Here is a 21270-nt window from a genome sequence, read left to right on the forward strand (position 1 = left end):
ACCGCATGGCGCGACGCGGGTGTACAAAAATCACAGAGTAGTTTCCTACTTCGGTTCGGCTAGGAAAGGGTAGCTTCGTCCAGGTTTGTTTCTATATAGTATAAATACACCAAAAATACGATTTTGGGTGGACTTTTGACTTACGAAAGATTGGAGAACCAACCAACGCAAGAAGACTCAAGAATTCATCAATATTTCAACCTGCAATTGGTGTAATATGGGAGTTTGTATTGAATCATTAGAATTGATGTTTTCTTTATTTTTGAACCTTATTGAGATATCTTACTCTATTGCTATGGAGTAATTTCCATTAGGGTATTGACAGATACGATATTTCGATAACTTGATTAGGGATTCAATTCTTGATAATTGTTAGAATTAATTGATAGAGTTTTAATTTGTATTGTGGAGTTATTTCTTATTTTGCTTTATCGAAAGAGGAGTTTCATATTGAATTTCTTTACATCTTATGCTCTAGTTTAAATTCATGATTCAAATACGCAATCGAAAGAGCTTCTTGAATTGTTAATCGAACTAGAAAATAGAAAAATATTCGTGAGAAGTTATCCTTTATATCATAACCATCATTTTATTGTTGCAATTGTTTACCGTGCTTCAATTGGAGTAATACTGAAATTAACACTTAATCGATTAAGAAACATTAACTTTAAGTGTAACCTGATTATCGGTTGAATTGAATCAACCGTATTATAGAGTGAATTAACTCAAGAATTGGATCCCCAGTCAATTATCTTGCACCTATCTAGTCAATTACCCTTATTTCCCTCATTGATATTTCTTCGTTGCTCATATGTTGTCTTTTGTGATCAATTGTTATTTGCTAAATTTTTATTAGTTAATCGTAGTAATAGTCATCAAATCAAGTATTAATTTTTCTGGATAGTAATCAACTGGAGATTATTCGAACATTATTTAAATATAATCCCTGTGGAGACGATAATTAATCTATACTATCTTTGACTAGCTAGCAATAATTTTATGTTGTGTTTTGCGCTCGTCAATGATCTATCACGACCCCAAACTGGAGGGTTATGACTGGTAACTGGCCATACTTGTCGAGCACCGACGTACATTTTATCTTACCTTTCTTATTATCTGTAAGGTCCAACAAGGTCAACATAAATGGTAGACATGAATCACAAACAGCCAACTATGATAGATACCGCCATAAACACATATATCATGGGCCGACAAGGATATCGTAAAGCTATATACAACAAAACCGACTGACAAGGCTATCCAAAACTATACATGAGACGACATATGTCTATGAGCCTCTAAAGAAACACAAGTGCTGGACTATTGTCGAAACAAGGACTCGACCTACCCATAACGTCTATAACAAAAATGCATACCAAGACCATGGCAAGTCCAGAGAAGGGGTCTCGCCAATAAGCTGAACTGAGCAGTCTACTGTGGTGGGGGAGCTTCGTCTACTTTTCTATCAGGACCTGCAGCACGACATGCAACGTCCACAAATAAAAAAGACATCAGTACGAACACAGTACTGAGTATGTAAGGCAAGATAACATAATTAAGAATAGTAATGTAAAGAGAGATAGAGAAAATACCACCCGTAACATATGAGTGCCTCTGAGGGCGACTGACATGGTACACCTTTGTGGGAATTATCATCATATCGTACCCAGCCGTAATAGGCTCGGTAAAAATATACCGGCTATCATAGGGCTCGGTAAAACCCAACTTATCAGTGGTTGCACAATAGGTACCATACCCGACCGACTAGCGCAGATCAGTATAGTAAAATAGGTACATACATATAATGCATGTTGGACTTATGGAATCACATTATGAACCTTTCGGAGTGACGTAAGGTCGGTAACCTTCGTATACGTTATTAGAGGATCTAACTCCACATCATACATATTATAGGATTTGGGGAATACTAACAACATTTGGTACATAAAAATAAGCGAAGCAACATCAACATGAATCTTTCCATAAGAAGGGAAACAATGTAAGTACTGCTAGCTTCTATGAGTAGAGTATCTTTGGAAGCTCGTCCGTCTATGTTACATATAATCGGAGTCGTGCAAAAGAAAGAAAGGGATATGCAAAGGTCACGACTCCTTAGTCTACAATAAGAGAAACGATACTATCGTTATCTTTTAAGCGTCGTAACTATTATATGTCGACCACGACCTATTTTATAATAAAACGGGCAACACCTCCCCTATTTTTATGACTTACCACAAGTTATTATATCCAACAACAACCAATATACGCTCGTATATAATATCTTTATACACTTTCTTCTTTTGAATTCACAAAGCATAATAATAATAACACAACCCCAACATCAACTAAAAACTACTGATATGACAACACTATCATCAAGAAATCAAAGAGCGACAAGCTCTCGAGGCTCTATACAATGGTGTACTCCACACGCAGCCTTCTTTTAACAATAACCAAGCTCTACACGAGCTACCACACCACCACCAATCTACATACCATACGAAAGGAGCCGATAACCTATTTATACAATTACTATGACTTGAACTCACGGCTTTCGATCACCGTCCCGTGAGTTCTCAATAATTACATGCCTTAAAATAAAACTTACCTTAACTAGATGTATGAAAATATGGAGAAGCTGTACGTAGAAGGAAACTTTGAGCACTTCACTGCTTTTGGAAAAAAGGAATGATCAAGATAGAGTTTCTCCCCACGTAGTTGCTGGAGTGTAAATATATGTATCTAACGATTCCCCCTTTCCCAATGATAAAGTATCTTAAACACTTTGTATTTTGATATTATGTTGGGAAAAATTAGAATTTATATGATATATTTTTTTAATCAATGTCCTAACCTTTATAAAATATTAACATATTTATTTTGTTACCAAGTATAATAATTACCAATTGAAATGATTTGTCCTACCAACTCCACTACTTTCTAATTGAGTAAAATATCATCACCTGTCACGTAGCACTAGGAAGTCTCTTAAACAGATTACTATAACTACTTTGATAAAATACTTTATTCCAAAAAAGTTAATACTTATCTAGTAAAATAAATAACTAATGTTATTTACAAACTTCTCTATTAATTGGTAATTATTATACTTGGTAGCAAAATAAATATGTTAATATTTTATAAAGGTTAGGACATTTATTAAAAAAAATATATCATATCAAATTCTAATTTTTCCCAACATAATATCAAAATACAAAATTTTCTACTATAAGTTCTTAAAACGATAAAACAATAACTTCCCGATTTATGAGAAAATAATTTCTATTTTTCTAATAAAGAAAAATCTCATTTATAAACTTCCGCATATCATGTACTTAATTTAATGCACATCCGAAAAGTAAAAATAACAATAACTACATAAAAGCAAACTTATCAAATCTTTACTAAAAGGTTGTCAAAATTACGGGGTCTTTGTTAACACTGTCAAAAATTTCCTATAACCACATGAATAACCTTAATCCCTTCAAGTTTATATGGATTTACTACGACGTATCCTAGCGCCCAGATGCGGTATGTTACACCCTCCCCCCCCCCCAGGAACATTCGTCCTCGAATGTAAGAGTTTATGGGGAGTCTAGCTCATATAAAATAGACGCTAGCCAAACCTGTAAGCAGTTAAACCCGACATGCAGCCTCACAAGGCTATACAGAGCATTATAGATATGTACATTAGTTGTGTATCACCATTTGGTGTTAAGGAAGAGTATTCTCAGGCTATTGTTTACCTCATAGAGTCGTTTCAATTTCCGTTGCATTTTGCGTTCTCCCAGCATCCTCGTTATCTAAGGACAAACAGAAAATGCTTTAGGATACACGTACGAGGTGAAGAGTATATGTAAGGGTCAGCTATTAAGAACCTTTCATCTGGAACATGCAAGGGTATCCAGACTTCATCTCTTCTTCTGCTTCCCATGTCATTTCTTCCTTATTCTTGTTCCTCCACAATACTTTGACGGAGGCTATATCCTTTGTTCTCAGCTTGCGGACTTGTCGATCTAATATAGCCACTGGCACTTCTTCATATGATAGATCCTCCTTAACTTGTACATCTTTGATAGGGACGACCCGAGAAAGGTTTCCAATACATTTCCTCAACATAGATACATGGAATACCGGGTGGACAAATTCCAATTCGGATGGCAATTCTAACTCATAAGCAACCTGTCCAATTCGTCGAAGAATTTTATATAGCCTGATATACCGCGGACTCAGCTTACCTTTCTTCCCAAAACGCATAATACCTTTCATCGATAAGATCCTCAGGAAAACCCAATCACTAACCTCAAACTCCAGATCACGACATCGGACATCGGAATAAGACTTTTGCCTACTTTGTGCCGTCCTCAGTTGCTCTTGTATCACTTTCACCTTCTCAATGGCTTGGCGAATCAAATCTGGCCCATATAATTCTGTTTCACCGACTTCGAACCATTCAACTGGTGATCTACATCTCCTCCCGTACAGTTGCTCGTACGGGGCCATTTTAATATTGGAATAGTAGCTATTATTGTAGGCTAATTCTATGAGTGGAAGATGGTAATCCCAATTCCCTTTGAAATCTAGAACACATGCTTGTAGCATATCTTCAAGTGTCTGAATGGTACGTTTATCCTGTCCGTCAGTCTGCGGATGGAATGCAGTGCTGAGATTCACTTGTGTGCCTAAACCCTTCTGAAAAGACCTCCAAAAGTTAGCTATAAATTGAGCTCCTCGGTTTGATATAATAGATACCGGCACACCATGAAGCCTAGCAATCTCCTTGATATACAACTTTGCATAATCTTCAGCCTTGTAAGTTGTCTTAACTGGCAGAAAATGGGCAGATTTTGTAAGTCGATCAACTATCACCCAGATGGAGTCAAACTTATGATAAGAGTGATGTAATCCAATAATGAAGTCCATATTTATCACCTCCCATTTCCAGGTCGGAATCTCTATATTTTGAATCAATCCACCAGGTTTCTGATGCTCGATCTTTACTTGTTGACAATTAGGACACTAGGCTACAAATTCTGCAATAGACTTCTTCATGGTATCCCACTAATACTACTCCTTAACGTTATGATACATCTTTGTCAAGCCGGGATGGATGGAATATCGGGACTGATGAATCTCAATCATAATCTTCTCTCGTAACCCTGCCATATTAGGCACACATAATCGGCCCTGGTATCTCAGTTCCTCGTCTCCTCCAATCTCGAAAGCCGTAATCTTACGATGTTGAATGCCCTCTCTCAATCGTACTAAGGTAGGATCTTCATATTGGTGTGCTTTTACCTCGGCTACCAAAGATGATTCCGATGTATTCTGTACAGTAACACCTCCGTCATCAGAGTCTAATAATCCGATTCTCATATTGTCCAGCTGATGAAGCTCTTTAGTCAACCCATGTCTACCTGCCTCAATGTGTACTAAGCTTCCCATTGACTTACGACTGAGAGTGTCTGCCATAACATTGGCTTTACCGGGGTGATACAATATCTCGACATCGTAGTCTTTCAGTAATTCAAGCCACCTAAGATGTCTCAAATTCAACTCCTTCTGCTTGAAGATGTATTGTAAACTCTTGTGATCTGTGTAGATTTCAACATGGACATTATATAAGTAGTGTCGCTATATCTTCAAAGCATATATTACTGCATCCAATTCCAAGTCATGAGTCGGGTAATTCTTTTCATGTTTTTTCAGTTGTCTCGACGCATAAGCAATCACCTTCCCACATTGCATCAATACGCACCCCAAACCTATACCTGAGGGATCACAATATACTACATAACTTTCTATTCCTTCTGGGAGAGTGAACACTGGCGCGGATGTCAATCGATTCTTTAGATCCTGAAAACTACGTTCACAAACGTCAGACCACTGGAACTTAGTAGCTTTCTGTGTTAACTTTGTCAATGGTGCTGATATAGAGGAAAACCCTTCTACAAACCGCCTATAATATCCTGCTAGCCCCAGGAAGCTGCAGAATTCTGACGGTGTTGTAGGTCTCGGCCAATTCTTCACTGCATCGATCTTCTGAGTGTCGACACTAATACCCCCGTCAGATATCACATGGCCAAGGAATGCTACTGAGTTCAGTCAGAATTCACATTTGGAGAGCTTAGCATATAAATTACGATCCTGAAGGGTTTGTAATACTATCCGTAAGTGGCCCGCATGTTCCGCCTCCGAACGAGAATACACTAGAATATCATCAATGAATACGATCACGAACACGTCAAGATAGGGTCTGAATACACTATTCATGAGATCCATAAAAGTTGTTGGGGCATTTGTTAGCCTGAATGACATCACCAAGAACTCAAAGTGCCCATATCTTGTTCGAAAGTTCGTCTTCGGAATATCTTTCTCCTTAACCCTCACCTGATGATACCCTGAACGTAAGTCAATCTTGGAGAAATACTTAACACCCTGGAGTTGGTCAAACATGTCGTCAATCCTTGGAAGTATATACTTGTTCTTTATAGTAACCTTATTCAACTGTCGATAATCGATACACATCCTTAACGTCCCATCTTTCTTCCGCACAAACAAGACCGACGCACCCCAAGGTGAAGTGTTAGGCCTAGTGAAGCCCTTATCCAGCAAGTCCTTCAATTGTGTCTTCAACTCTCACAACTCAGCTGGGGCCATCCTGTACGGAGGGATAGAGATCGGCTGAGTGTCAGGTAACACATCAATGTTAAACTCAATCTCCATTTTACAAGGAAGGCCTGGGAGTTCATCTGGGAAAACTTCTAGAAATTCATTAACCACGAGGATTGATTGTAGTGTAGGCGGCTTCGCCTCCACATCTCTAACACGAATGAGATGATAAATGTAACATTTTGAGATCATCCTCCTTGCCTTTAGATATGAAATAAACCTACCTTTCGGTGTAGCAATGTTCCCCTTCCATTTAATAATGGGTTCACCGGGAAACTGAAACCTAGCCATCTTTGTACGACAATCAACGTTTGCATAACATGATGCCAACCAGTCCATTCCCATTATCACATCAAAATCAACCATTTCTAATTCAAATAGGTTCGCCGAGGTTTGACGACTACAAATTATCATTGTGCAACCTCTATATATCCTTCTAGAAATTACAGAATCTCCTATTGGAGTGGATACCGCAAGTGGTTTATTTATTAATTCAGGTTCAATGCCAAACTTATTAGCCACAAATGGTGTAACATATGATAATGTAGATCCCGGATCAATCAGCGCATATACGTCATAAGAAAACACAGACAATATACCTTTGACAACATCAGGAGATGACTCGATATCCTGTCGACCTGCTAGAGCATACATTCGATTTTGTGTATCGCTCGAACTTGGCACTGCACCTCTACCTCTACCACAACATGTCGACTGTTGAAAACCCCGTGTTGGAGGTCGAACTGATGAGGAAGAACCAGAGACAGATCCAGTTGGTTGCACCATACCACCACCTCCTTTGTTAGGACAATCCCACATCATATGGCCAGGCTGTCCGCAAGAATAGCACGCATCGAAACCTCGATGGCACAGTCCAAAGTGGGCCTTGCCGCACTGATCACAACGGGGTATTGGGGGTCTCGTCTGACTATTATCCCTATGATCTTGAGAGCCAGATGCCCGCGAACTTTGACCTGAACCAGAATAGCTAAATCGATCGTACCGAGGCCTTTGAAACTATTTAGGAGTACTAGCTACGGGTGGCGCTGAACGCCTCGAAGATTGGAGCCTAAAGTCACCAGAATACCTTGCGGACCTTGCCCTCTTATGTTGGCCCCTATCTTGCTCCCTATCTGCCATCTGCTCGCGCTTACGATCCTCCAGTGTCTGGGCATAAGCCTGAATAGGGGAAATATCCATGCCCTCCATCAAGGAGGCTGTCGTGCACTCATTTATCAGATGTGGTCCCAACCCGTTCACGAACAGGTGCACCCTATCGCTCATCTCGGCCACCATATGGGGAGCATACCTTGCTAAGGAATCAAACTGCATACTATACTCTCGCACACTCATATTACCTTGCCGAAGGTTCAAGAACTTATCAGCTCTAGCTCGTCGTATCTCAACTGGCAAGTAGTGACGAAGAAAGGCCTCAGAAAAGTCCTTCCACACATCTGGAGGGGCATTCGAACCCCTGGATCTCTCCCAATTATCATACCAGAAAACCGCTAAATCCCGTAATCGATAAGAAGACAACTCTACTGCCTCAGTATCACTAGCGTGCATAACCCATAGTGTACGATGAAATTGATCAATAAAAGTCTGCAGGTCCGCCTTGGGGTCTGATCCGATAAATACTGGAGGGTCTAGATTAATAAAATCACGAACTCTCGCACTAACGGGTCTGTTAGCAACACCGAAATTCTGCATCTGAGCATGAGCAGCTACTAATTTAGTCAATAACTGCATCGCACTCCGCATATCTTGGTCTGTAGTGCCAGACGAAGGAACTGAAGGTGCTGGATCTATCCTAATCTCATCTCGAGGGGGCTAAGTACATGAGGTCTGAGACGACATCTCGCTCTGAGCCTCATTCTGGCCCACTCTAGAAAGAGGAAACTGACTGGTACCCTATCCTGCAGCTGTATCAATCCGTATACGATCCGTCTGCTTTCCAGTCGAAGGCATCGCAGAAAGAAAACAAGGTGAATATTAGAGATGAACACTTATGACTCCGCTCTAACGCACTATCTAGATTCAGAAGGAAGGTAACAACCCTAAATTTCATGTAGCCTCCTGATTATAAATGTGGCGCAGTACACATCCATAATCAAGCATCTACTAGACACGGCTAATAGACAACCCCTAGGACAGACTTGCTCTGATACCAAGTTTGTCACGACCCCAAACTGGAGGGTCATGACTGGTAACACCGGCCATACTTGTCGAGCACCGACGTACATTTTATCTAACCTTTCTTATTATGTGTAAGGTCCAACGAGGTCAACATAAATAATAGACATGAATCACAAACAGCCAACAATGATAGATAACGACATAAACATATATAACATGGGCCGATAAGGCTATCCAAAACTATACATGAGACGACATTTGTCTATGAGCCTCTAAAGAAACATAAGTGCTAGACTATTGTCGGAACAAGGCCCCGACCTACCCATAACGTCTATAACAAAAATGCATATCAAGACCACGGCAAGTCCAGAGAAGGGGTCTCGCCAATAACGTTGAACTGAGCAGTCTACCGTGGTGGAGGAACTTCGTCTACTTTTCTATTAGGACCTGTGGCAAGACATGCAACGTCCACAAATAAAAGAGACGTCAGTACGAACAAAGTACTGAGTATGTAAGGCAGGATAACATAATTAAGAACAGTAATGTAAAGAGAGATAGAGAAAATACCACCTGTAACATCTGAGTGCCTCTGAGGGCGACTGACATGAAATGCATGATTTTATATATATATATATATATATATATATATATATATATATATATATATATATATATATATGTATCCCTTTGTAGGCATCATCATCATCATATCGTACCCGGCCGTAATAGGCTCGGTAAAAACGTACCCGGCCATCATAAGGCTCGGTAAAACCCAACTGATCAGTGGTTGCACAATAGGTGTCATACCCGACCGACTATAGCGCAAATCGGTAGAGTAAAATAGGTACATACATATAATGTATGCTAGACTTATGGAATCACATTATGATCCTTTCGGAGTGACGTAAGGTCGGCAACCTTCGTATACGTTATTAAAGGATCTAACTTGCCATCATACATATTATAGGATTCAGGGAATACTAACAATATTTGGTACATAAAAATAAGAGAAGCAACATCAATATGAATCTTTCCATAAGAAGGGAAACAGTGTAAGTACTGCTAGCTTCTATGAGTAGAGTATCTTTGGAAGCTCGTCCGTTTATGTTACGCACAATCGGAGCCATGCAAAAGAAAGAAAGGGATAGCCTCACATACCTTGTATATACTGCCCAACCTCAAGCTATGCAAAGGTCACGACTCCTTAGTCTACAATAAGAGAAACGATACTATCGTTATCTTTTAAGCGTCGTAACTATTATATGTCGACCACGACCTATTTTATAATAAAACGGGCAGCACCTCCCCTATTTATATGACTTCCCACAAGTTATTATAGCTAACAACAACCAATATACGCTCGTATATAATAGCTTTATACACTTTCTTCTTTCAAATTCACAAAGTATAATACTAACAACACAACTCCACCATCAACTAAAAACTACCGCTATGCCAACACTATCGCCAAGCAATCAAAGAGCGACAAGCTCCCGAGGCTCTATACAATGGTGTACTCTACACCCGACCTTCTTTTAACAACAACCAAGCTCTACACGAGCTACCACACCACCACCAATTTCCATACCATATGAAAGGAGCCCATAACCTATTTATACAATTATTATGACTTGAACTCACGGCTTTCGATCACCGTCCCGCGGGTTCTCAATAATTATATGCCTTAAAATAAAACTTACCTTAACCAAATGTATGAAAATATAGAGAAGCTGTACGTAGAAGGAAACTTTGAGCACTTCACTGCTTTAGGGAAAAAGGGATGAGCAAGATAGAGTTTCTCTCACGTAGTTGCTGGAGTGTAAATATATGTATCTAACGATTCCCTCTTTTCCAATGATAAAGTGTCTTAAACACTATGTACATAGAGGATATGTTCGGCTGAAATACATCCCATCAGGAAAAATTAGAATTTATATGATATATTTTTTTAATCAATGTCCTAACCTTTATAAAATATTAACATATTTATTTTGTTACCAAGTATAATAATTACCAATTGAAATGATTTGTCCTACCAACTCCACTACTTTCTAATTGAGTAAAATATCATCACCTGTCACGTAGCACTAGGAAGTCTCTTAAACAGATTACTATAACTACTTTGATAAAATACTTTATTCCAAAAAAAGTTAGTACCTATCTAGTAAAATAAGTAGCTAATGTTATTTACAAACTTATCTATTAATTGGTAATTATTATATTTGGTAATAAAATAAATATGTTAATATTTTATAAAGGTTAGGACATTGATTAAAAAAAATATATCATATCAAATTCTAATTTTTCCCAACATAATATCAAAATACAAATTTTTCTACTATAAGTTCTTAAAACGATAAAAAAATAACTTTCTCACTTTATGAGAAAATAATTTCTATTTTTCTAATAAAGAAAAATCTCATTTATAAACTTCCGCATATCATGTACTTAATTTAATGCATATGAGAAAAGTAAAAATAACAATAACTACATAAAAACAAACTTATCAAATCTTTACTAAAATGTTGTCAAAATTACGAGATCTTTATTAATACTGTCATAAATTTTCTATAACCACATTAGAAACCTTAATCCCTTCAAGTTTATATGGATTTACTACGACGTATCCTAACGCCCAAATGCAGTATGTTACATGATCACATCTAAAAAATCATCTTTTCCTCTATGAAATCGTTGTGTTTTTCAAGAGAAACGGCCAACGGCCTAAGTGGGTGCAACTTCCTTTTTTTTTAAATTATTGTTTCATCATGTGCAAATTTCTTTGTTCGTATTTTAATTTTTCTTATCTGTATTATAATTTTACATTCTTTTTTTATATAAGGAGAAACATCCGAACAAGATTTAAATAAAAACATACTTAGATATGCATATATTAAATAAAGACATTTATTATTCTGTTAAAAAGAACACAAATTTCTTAAACTTCTTAAGCTTTTTAGAAAATCAAAGAGATAATTGATTAAGAAATACATATCAACTTTACATATACAAATTAATCACTTTGTAGATGTAGGGACAATTATCCTTCCATGACAAACTTGTAACATACATAGTGTTGAAGGTATGAAAATTAGTGTCATTAAAAATGCTTAATATTTCTGATTTTATTCAATTTTTACAAATATATTTTTAGTGGTCGCGCCAAGCACGGACAAATAAACTAGTTTGATCATAAACGGCACATACCTGATTTAGCAGTTATAAATGCAACATATAAATTGCATTTGTAATGCCACTAATAACACAGAAGGCGAGATTCGTCTAATGCGAGTTATAAGTCGCATTCTGGGATGCAATTTATAATCGCTGACCAAATCGCATTTCTGCAGAGCTCAATAAAAATGCTCCACCGGCCTGGACTCGAACTTGAAATGTGTTCGTTGAGATGAAGGCCTAACATTGTGGCGGGTATTTGCAAACCAACACCGGCGACAACTCCGGTGACAAGTGCCGGGGTTTTTTTGCTCTCAGCAGCTTTGTTCCTCGTCGTCGTTTTTTGTCGTCATGTCAGTAGAAATCAAACTTTCCCGATCCAGTCGCATCTATCGCCCTAATGTACACGAAATTATGCAAATTATAAATAAGAAAAGTAAGTATTTTTCTTGTACTTCAGTTATTGTTAACGAAATAAACTGCAATTTTCAGGAAGCAGTGGAAGGCAAAATCGTAACGAAGCTCTCTTCTTCGATTTCTCACCAAGGCATTCGACTCAATGTCAACGCTTCAGTCAACTTGCAGGTTCTTATTCCTCATATACTTTTTTGATTTCGGTACAATACGTATTGAAAGAAATTCAGTCTTATGCTTTAGCTTATTCATATGTTAAAATTAAAAAGTTGACATTCAGGTTAGAGGAGGATCAGCGGGAGTTATTGAATCTATTTATGGCGTTATTAAGCCTATTCCAATACTGTAAGCATGCTTGCTTAATCTGTGCTCTAGAAAGTTTTATTTGGGTTTTTCTAATTGGTTGACCATTTCCTGTTCTTTCGGGGGAATTGTAGGAATAAGACTGTTGAGGTCCTAAAATCTGGTAAGATCAGCTCAGGTACTACAGAGGTATGTTTTTGCTGTCTTATGCTCTCCCCCCCCCCCCCCCCCCCGCGCAAAATACGTGCTTCCTATCTAGTAGCACATGCCAAGATTTGAGTTTTCCCCTCAAAGAAAATTGCTGATATGAGAACTAGAAGAAGAAGGGAGTTATGCAAAAAAAAATAGAAAACTCAGCATTCGCACACGGTTAAGTGAAAATGCTTGTGTGGTACTTGGTTGTGGTCTAACACTCTATGACGCGTTTTCTATCTCTCAAGTAGTTCACCTTTTTAAGAATAAACTGCTGATATCTGGGTCAACTGGACGATAAAGGTTCCTCTATTCGTCCCTTACCCCCAATATTTTGTCCAAAAAAGAAACAAGAATCCCCTTAATTGTTCCTTATCAAAAAAAGAATCACCTTAAATTGTTCCGGTGGTCGGTGATGTCAGAAAAGAAGTAGTTATAAACAGCAGTAGAGAAACAAAAATCCCCCAGGAATCAGGGGAAATCAAATCAATTCCTCCTCTACCAGCTAAACAAGGCAGTAGTATTACGCGTCAATGCTGATACTTATCAGCAAACGTACAGTCTTAGGGAGATTTGGGCTCTGAAAGTGACATAATGATTCAAGGAAGTCTGTGAAAGCGAAGGAGGAATCTTCAGAATATTACACTTGAGGCACAAATTTAAAAGATTAGGTCCAGTGAAAAAATGCTCGATCAGTGAAATGCAACTCTTTCATTGCTATGTTCTATATGACTCTATATTTAGTTATAAACTATTCTTCTTGAGCCATTCATTGTGGTTGTTTTTTCCTTTTGCTTACTACTTTCGAGTCCCTGATTATTCTTTTTGTTGCCTCCGCAGATTCCATTTTCTTTCATGTTGAAAGATCCAGGAGAAGAACCTTTGGAAAAACTTTATGAAACATATCATGGTGGGGACATTAGCATTCAGGTAAATTTTGACAGGAATTTGCTGTGTCCTATAACAATCTGTTTCAGCTTTCTTGTTTTGATGTTTATTTTATACCAATGTAGTATCTGGCATCTGTAGACATTTCGAGAGGATACTTACACAAGTCTCTATCTGCCACAGTGGAGTTCATAATTGAAAGTGAAAAGGGTCTGGACCTGATCTCTCTTTCTTCCTTGTCTTTTGTATGGTTTGTCTATATGTTCTCATGTACATGAACAGCACTAAATCGACCTTCCTATAATGTCTAATTCAGAGAATCTTCCAGAGAAACCTATTTCTCCTGAAGTGGTCATGTTTTATATCACCCAAGACACACAGAGGCATTCACTACTTCCAGAGCTAAAATCAGGTCACACTTGTTTCTTTTCTTCTTCTATTTTGGATAAGTAATCAGGTTCACTTGGGCAAAATACATAGTTTACCCATCAAACTTGCACCGAAATCCCTGTTACACACATTTTTTTCACGGGTAATCTTTTACACACCCAACCTTTTAAAAATGTGTCGAAAATACACCTCTTCAGTACTTGACCACTTTTTTCTCATCAAGTGTATTCACGCACCAATAGTAACGTGACACGTGTTATTGACTTCAAAAAACTTGAATTTACAATTATATCCATCTTCTTCATCTTCCCCAAGCTGTACCACCATGGCTGCCCCCCCTCCCCCACCACCCAAAGTGAGTAATTTTGTACTAGCAACCATGAACCTTTATTTTTAATTTTAATTTTCAAATTATTAGGATAACATTGAATTTCTGTCAACACTACCAATTAAATATTTTCCCTAAAATTCCTTGTATTTGTATCTTCCCTCTTTCAAATTAACCAACAGATTATATAGTTTGGGTACCAAAATTGCTTACACCAACAACAGTAAAAACAAAAAAGAACCAAGAACCCAAAATTCCCAACCCATCAATGGCTGAAATGGAAGAAACTCCACAGACCCAATTAGAACCCACAAATTCTCACGAAACACATATGAAGAACTTCACGAATTTTCCCTTCAGCATTTGGCCACCCAGGTAGCTCAACCGTGACACCGTCATTCAGCGATTCCTATGTTGAATATGAAACTCTGATTTCTTTTTATCCTCCTTTAAATCTTGGCAAAAATATTTGGTGGTATGGTGGTAGAAGAAGGCAATGGTGCAGTAATGGAAAAAGATGGAAAAGAATGGTGGACTTTTTATTCTAAAAAATGAAGAAAAAGATTTAGAAACATGAAAATATGAAAAGGCTGGACAAGTGCTGTCAAAATGAGCCTTTAGACACAGAATTTGAATTGTCCACTCGCCTCTTATGTGTGAAAAACACGCGAGTGACACGTAATCAAAAAGGTGTGTTTTCGACACACTTTTAAAAGGTTGGGTGTGTAAAAGATTACCCGTGAAAAAAAAGTGTGTAACAGGAATTTCGGTGCAAGTTTGATGGGTAAACTATGTATTTTGCCGGTTCACTTGTTATAGATCAGCAAATTCATTTCCGAACAGGCAAACAGATTCTTATTAAATTGCACATTTGCATTTATATCTAAACCTGGATACAATTAGGAGAGTAGGTTTGTATAACCTCTTGCTCATCCCAAAAGTTGGCAGAAACATAAAAAAGAAGAAAACATCTTTTAACAAAGTTTGTCGTAATGCCCAAACCTAAGGAAACTTGGTGGATTATGATATGGATAACTACATAGTAAGGTGTTGTTTGATTTCCCATTTAAAATCGTATTTAATGAGTGTTTGTTGGAGGACAAGAAAATGCCTGTTAAGCTCTGAACTGTATTTGGGCATTCGGTTCCAAAATGGGATGGCCGTATTGAACTCCATGTTATACTCACCATTTTCTATCCACTTATATAGGTTCCGTAGGAGGAGGATAACTAGAACCATTGTATGAATCAGATGAATGATGCGCCCAAAAAGTATTTTGCAGTGAATATCCTAGAAATCTGTGTGCTTTTTGGAATTGGGAAATGTGGATTTTCAAGAAAAGAATCATAAGATATGACTTGACATAATGTTCAATAGGACTTTTATCGTTCTTAATCTTAGTTAACCTGTGGAATAGTAAAATCCCATGATAATTTATAAATCAATCCCGGAAGAACACCCTTGTTGATTTTATGCTTCGCGTCCATTATCATGCCTTGATATGTGGCACATTAATAGAAGACAGACTAACAGTTGGATGGTTGCAACTTTTATTGTGAATAGGGGGATTCAGGGTAAGCGGTAAAATATGCACATTATGTTCTTTGTCGGATCCTATTGAAGGTGAGCTAACTGTTGAAGCATCTGCTGTTCCTATCCAATCCATCGACATGCACTTGCTGCGAGTGGAGTCAATTTTGGTCGGGGAAAAGATAGCAACTGAATCTTCTCTGATACAGACAACTCAGGTATGGACTGCTCCTGTGTTTCCAAGAAATTCTTTATACCATGTTATTTTAATACAGGAAACTTGTCTTGTTTATTAGATAGCTGATGGGGATGTATGTCGAGGCTTGGCTCTTCCCATCTACAGTATTCTTCCCCGCCTTTTGACTTGTCCGTCAATCTTTGTTGGGTATGTGTTTGATCGAACTTACATCTTTCTTGTTTACAAATTCCCAAGATTCTTGTCTGCTAGGACCTTTGTGGCCTTTCAAAAGTATCATCTCGTTGGTACATAGTACATAAATGTAATGGAGAGCATGATGGATTCCAAAGACCTTTGTGGCCTTTCAAAAGTATCATCTCGTTGGTACATAGTACATAAATGTAATGGAAAGCATGATGGATTCCAAATCATGCTTGCAAATGAGTCAGTTCCAGATTTAAATTGCTCTTCTAGACCATACCGAGGACGAGTGCGTTCGTTCATTTATGCATAGCTTCCCCTGCTCATATTACCGACTGCAGGCCTCTATCTCATGTTACCCAAAGCAGATTTTACTGGAAACTTTCTGATAATTAGATATTAACAAAAAGAGAGTTGGCCCAATGTATTTCAATCCATAGAAGTTGCTCCTTTTGTGTTTTTATTTGAAGATGGTTCTTGTGAGGAACACATGGAAACTGATATTTTTATGGGGGTATTTGTGAAACTTTCAACAGAAATCTATGACCGAAGGCTAGGAAAGTTTTCTTTTTGGTTTGTTTGACATGCTTGCCTTATCATTACATGTGGGGATTATCTTTCTGCTCTTACCATTATACTAGTTGCCAAATGGCTGATATAATCATCTTTGCAGTCCATTTTCCCTAGAGTTCAAAGTTACCATTGTAATAACATTTCAGTCAGAGCAATCGAAGTTGCATCCAAAATCCAATTTCAAAACTCTTAGATCATGGGTGAGCATCTCTGTATCTGTGTCAATAGTTGCACATATGTACTGTGTCTAAAGTCGTCAACCTCATCTGTAGCACGCAGCAGAAAGTGTTCCCCTTGAACTGATTCGGACAAAGTGAGATGCTGGGTCAGGTAATTATCTGAGAGTTCTGTTGAATTGCGTATTCTGACTTAGGCATCTTGATACAACTTGTATTAGTCCTGCACATATTTGTTATTAGCACCTTGCAATGTTGTTAATAATATATAAATATAGCCTTCTTAAATATGTTCCAGGGATGCTGAAGTTTTTGCGTATGTAAATGGGTGAAAACTCGCTTACTGATATTGGCTTAGGCGCCCAGAGGATAGAATTCTGTGTGCGATCTTTCACCTGGAAGATGACTATCAAGTTCATTTGCTCAATGTTGTGGCCATGAAACTGTGTTCCTGTTCTACAAGTGCAAAATTTCCAGGAGATACTGCAAGGGAGAATTACAGTTTTCGATGGACAAGTGGGGATGTGTAGATATGGGATGTGAAGATGAGTTTGTAGAAAGTACAAGAACTTCCTACTTTTTGTTTCTTTATGTGCACTAGCTGTTACTACTCTACGAGAAAAGATTGCTGTACACTCGGGAGCAAAATTGCCAACTGGTTTCTTGCAAGAGAAAAGAAGCTTCACAGAGTTCTGAACCTCATCTATATGTCTTCCATATTAGGTTATATAAAGTGTAGATACATAATTCTTCTGAGGTATGATACGTACCATCTTTCTCATCGATCTAATTCAATAGAACAAGGTATTGATGAAATGCAGTATAAACATTCTGAAATCACGTGAGCAGTACTGCAGTTGGAAACGTGAAGATGGTCTTCTGTTAATCAATGACCAGAAAATCTAGTGCAAAGACCTAGTTTCTCTAAATTTATTGTTTTTTATGTCCAAAACTCAATTCTAACCCACTCCATTTAAGAGGAAAAGGGGTAGATGAGCGAGTCCATTATCCATCGATGCCATTGACCCTTGGGGATTCCTCGATTGTCCAAAAAAAACAAAAAACAAGATAGAAACTTAAAAATGAAGAATACTGACTCCTTGGCAATTAGCCGCGTGATTAAATTTAAAAATTTGAGAGGTGCTCACCATTCAATTAAATATTTGTAAAAGATGCTAGTTTATGTTGTTTGCCAGATTTATTAATAGAAACACCAGGGAAATACTAAGAACAGAGCTAAAATTTAACAGCCGCAAATATGACGACATGTCATTCACTCATCAAGAAAACCCCTCAAAAGTCTACAGAATTCAGAGCCTTAGTTTTCTCCTGATACTCAGACTTAAAAAACATTTTCATCTTAGTTCTTCTAGCAAATAGGACGCAGACTTCACAAGCTAACGGAGTACCTTTATTTAGTGTATTTTCTCTTCAAAAAATCCTAATAGCAATCTATTCAACTGAAAATTCATACAGCATGTTGTGAATGTACTTGTCACCAGGCTGAACAATAACAGAGGGGAAGTTTGGTGTGTTGACAGCATTTGGAAATCCTTGCGTCTCTAAACAGACTCCTGCATGCTTGTTATACACAGCTCCACCTTTACCAACAACTCCATTCACATAGTTTGCAGTGTAAAACTGCATGCCAGGAGCATTGGTCCATAAATTGAGAACTCTGGAGCTCTTAGGATCCTTGATTTTTGCAGCATGCTTCAAGCCGTCTTTCACGTCTACACAGTCGAGCACGTAATTATGGTCATACCCTAAGCCAACTTGCTGGATATCACGGCCGATCTGCTTTTCAGCAGTGAAATCAAATGGAGTTCCTTTCACAGGCAATATTTCTCCGGTTGGGATTGTGTTCTGATCAACAGGAGTAATATGATTTGCCCATATCTGGGCTGTGTTATCAAGAATATCTCCTGAATTATGGCCACCAAGGTTCCAATAGGTGTGCTGGGCTAAACTAACAGGAGTCGGCTTATTTGCAGGCACAGCTTCCATGTCAAGTCTGAGTGTCGTCTTAGAGGTAAGTGTGTAAGTTGCAGTTACAGAAAGATCTCCTGGGTAACCTATATAACAAGGCAATCAGAGAGTAAGTCTTGTGTGCCTTAGTGATATAGGCAAGAGAGAGAGAGAGACCTTCTTCTCCATCACGACTATGATACTTAAAGGTAATTGATGGATGTTTGCCCTCCTTGTGTTCAGCAACCTCCCACACAACCTTGTCAAAACCCTTGTGCCCACCTTTGACGAAAAAATAGTAGAGCATTAAGAGTACAAGCAAAAGACAATAAAGCTATTGAATTACCAAAGACTTGCTTTGACTGGCTAAATGGAATATATCAATACTTTTTGTTTAGCAGGAAGTTTCAAGTACACAGAAAGTCTCTTTTCTTATAAATATCACTTGCTGAAAATTACCATTACAATATCATTAGTGAGTCATTGTTTATAAACATCTTTCTCAAAGTGAGAAACATTCCTGCTAATCACAATCAGCAGACATATGGAAGGAAGAGAGACAGGAACACATGACCATATATTCGCTAAGAGTAAAACAATTCGTTTTGAGAATTTGTCACCCCATGAAGGCACTTCACTTCCTGAAATTGGTGAAGCTCACAAATGCTTGTACATCTATCCATTCATAAGAGGTCACGATTGTTCTAATTACAGAACACCAAGTAGGCCAAATTGCCAGGTCGACTAGTATTGAAATGTGAAAGATTATAAATTCTGATAGGAAGGAATTTTGTCAACAGAATATCATTTAGCACGAGCAGATTTAACAGCAAACATTGAGTGAAACAAGAAAATTTTAAACAATGGACTACTCAGAAATTTATAACATGTCCACTCCAACACCTTGTACCGGGGCATCATCAATGATCATCTAGCATATAAAGATCAAATTTTGGACACAGCGACATAAAATTATACTAGTAATTTGGACACAATTGACTTAGCCAATAGAGAAAACAAGTATACAGAGTTGAAAATTAAGTCCAACTCTGAGATGGTTACGAAAAAAGTAAGCAGGATCTTACCATGGAGGCTATTTGGTGGCTTATTGATGGGTAAAGTGTAATCAACTCCATTCAGAGAGAACTTGCCCTCCTTAATCCTGTTTGCCACTCGACCCACAATGCAACCAAAGAACGGAGCTAAACCTTTCTGGATTAGACAATTCAACAATTCACAAAAGAAAAAGGAAAGAAAAAACTCAAAGGATCAACCTCATTGTTAACTGAAACAGATGCAAATCGTTCTATAACAAAAACACAAAGATCAAGGCATGAAACAAATGGTTTTTTTTTTTTCTTTTTTTTTGGGGGGGGGGGGGGAGCAAAGAAAAAAAATCATATAGAATTCAACTCGCCTGGTATGGCTCGACGGTATCAAATCCAAGAACCACATCACCCAAATTCCCTACAAAAGATCCAATTAAAAAGAGAATCAAGTATCAGTATAAAAGAAAATTGAAAACAAAAAAAGATCTGATTTTTATGTATATATCAAGAAGAATTGAAATATCAAAGGAGAATTTTTAGAAGAAAAAAAAGGTACCATCTTTATCTGGTACAGACAAGGAGAGAATGGTGCAACCCAAATTGGAGACTTTAACTTGCATGCTCCCATTGTTGAGTTCGAAGATTTTGGGTTCTGCCATTACTGTAAAAGATTAAGGTTTTTTTGGTACTTGAATGAGTAATTTTTGCTGACAACTAAAACTGAAAGAGGTGTATATAAGGGACAAAAGATCCAGAGAAGCAGAGGTTTAAGATTGCTGGAATCTGTCGATGGTCTTATTTTCCCTTTTTTCTCCTTCGTTTTGCCCGTATGTATTAACTTAAAGTAGTGGCGACATGAGGACAAAATAGTAATTTTAAACATTAATTACGTCAGTATCTTTTGCAAGCGTTTTTGGAAGATAAGATCAATTTTTTTGATTCTTATGGTATTTATCCATTTAATCAAGTAGATTTATAACGTTTCATGGATTTTGAGATATAAAGAGATCTTCTATTGAGGGATTACCTCTTTGATTTGCTCTAATAACGTTTTTTCCAAATTTAGTGTTATAAAATATAACTCAAAGTAACAATATG

The 21270-nt window shown here is 37.6% G+C and overlaps 2 protein-coding genes across 3 annotated transcripts; one reads left to right on the top strand and one right to left on the bottom strand.

The window, feature by feature from the left end:
* Nucleotides 1-12072: 12072 nt before the first annotated feature.
* Nucleotides 12073-17971, top strand: LOC107788801 (uncharacterized). Of its 2 annotated transcripts, XM_016610515.2 has the most exons (12): nt 12073-12384; nt 12475-12567; nt 12677-12741; nt 12834-12888; nt 13732-13821; nt 13905-13989; nt 14096-14191; nt 16061-16245; nt 16324-16412; nt 17080-17179; nt 17252-17309; nt 17454-17971. In XM_016610515.2, the coding sequence occupies exons 1-11, from the start codon at nt 12334-12336 to the stop codon at nt 17294-17296; spliced, it is 954 nt and encodes a 317-aa protein (XP_016466001.1). In that variant the 5' UTR covers nt 12073-12333; the 3' UTR covers nt 17297-17309; nt 17454-17971. The 2 variants fall into 2 exon arrangements, with proteins under 2 accessions (XP_016466001.1, XP_016466002.1); XM_016610516.2 differs by lacking the exons at nt 17080-17179; nt 17252-17309 and having other exon boundaries at nt 17454-17936.
* A 421-nt stretch (nt 17972-18392) lies between these two features.
* Nucleotides 18393-20933, bottom strand: LOC107788802 (uncharacterized). The gene is made up of 5 exons (XM_075251441.1): nt 20729-20933; nt 20541-20590; nt 20209-20335; nt 19301-19405; nt 18393-19230 (listed from the first exon to the last, which is right to left on the bottom strand). The coding sequence occupies exons 1-5, from the start codon at nt 20829-20831 to the stop codon at nt 18608-18610; spliced, it is 1008 nt and encodes a 335-aa protein (XP_075107542.1). The 5' UTR covers nt 20832-20933; the 3' UTR covers nt 18393-18607.
* Between the last annotated feature and the right edge of the window lie 337 nt (nt 20934-21270).

This window comes from Nicotiana tabacum, chromosome 4 (assembly GCF_000715075.1).
Source record: "Nicotiana tabacum cultivar K326 chromosome 4, ASM71507v2, whole genome shotgun sequence".
Lineage (NCBI taxonomy): Eukaryota > Viridiplantae > Streptophyta > Magnoliopsida > Solanales > Solanaceae > Nicotiana > Nicotiana tabacum.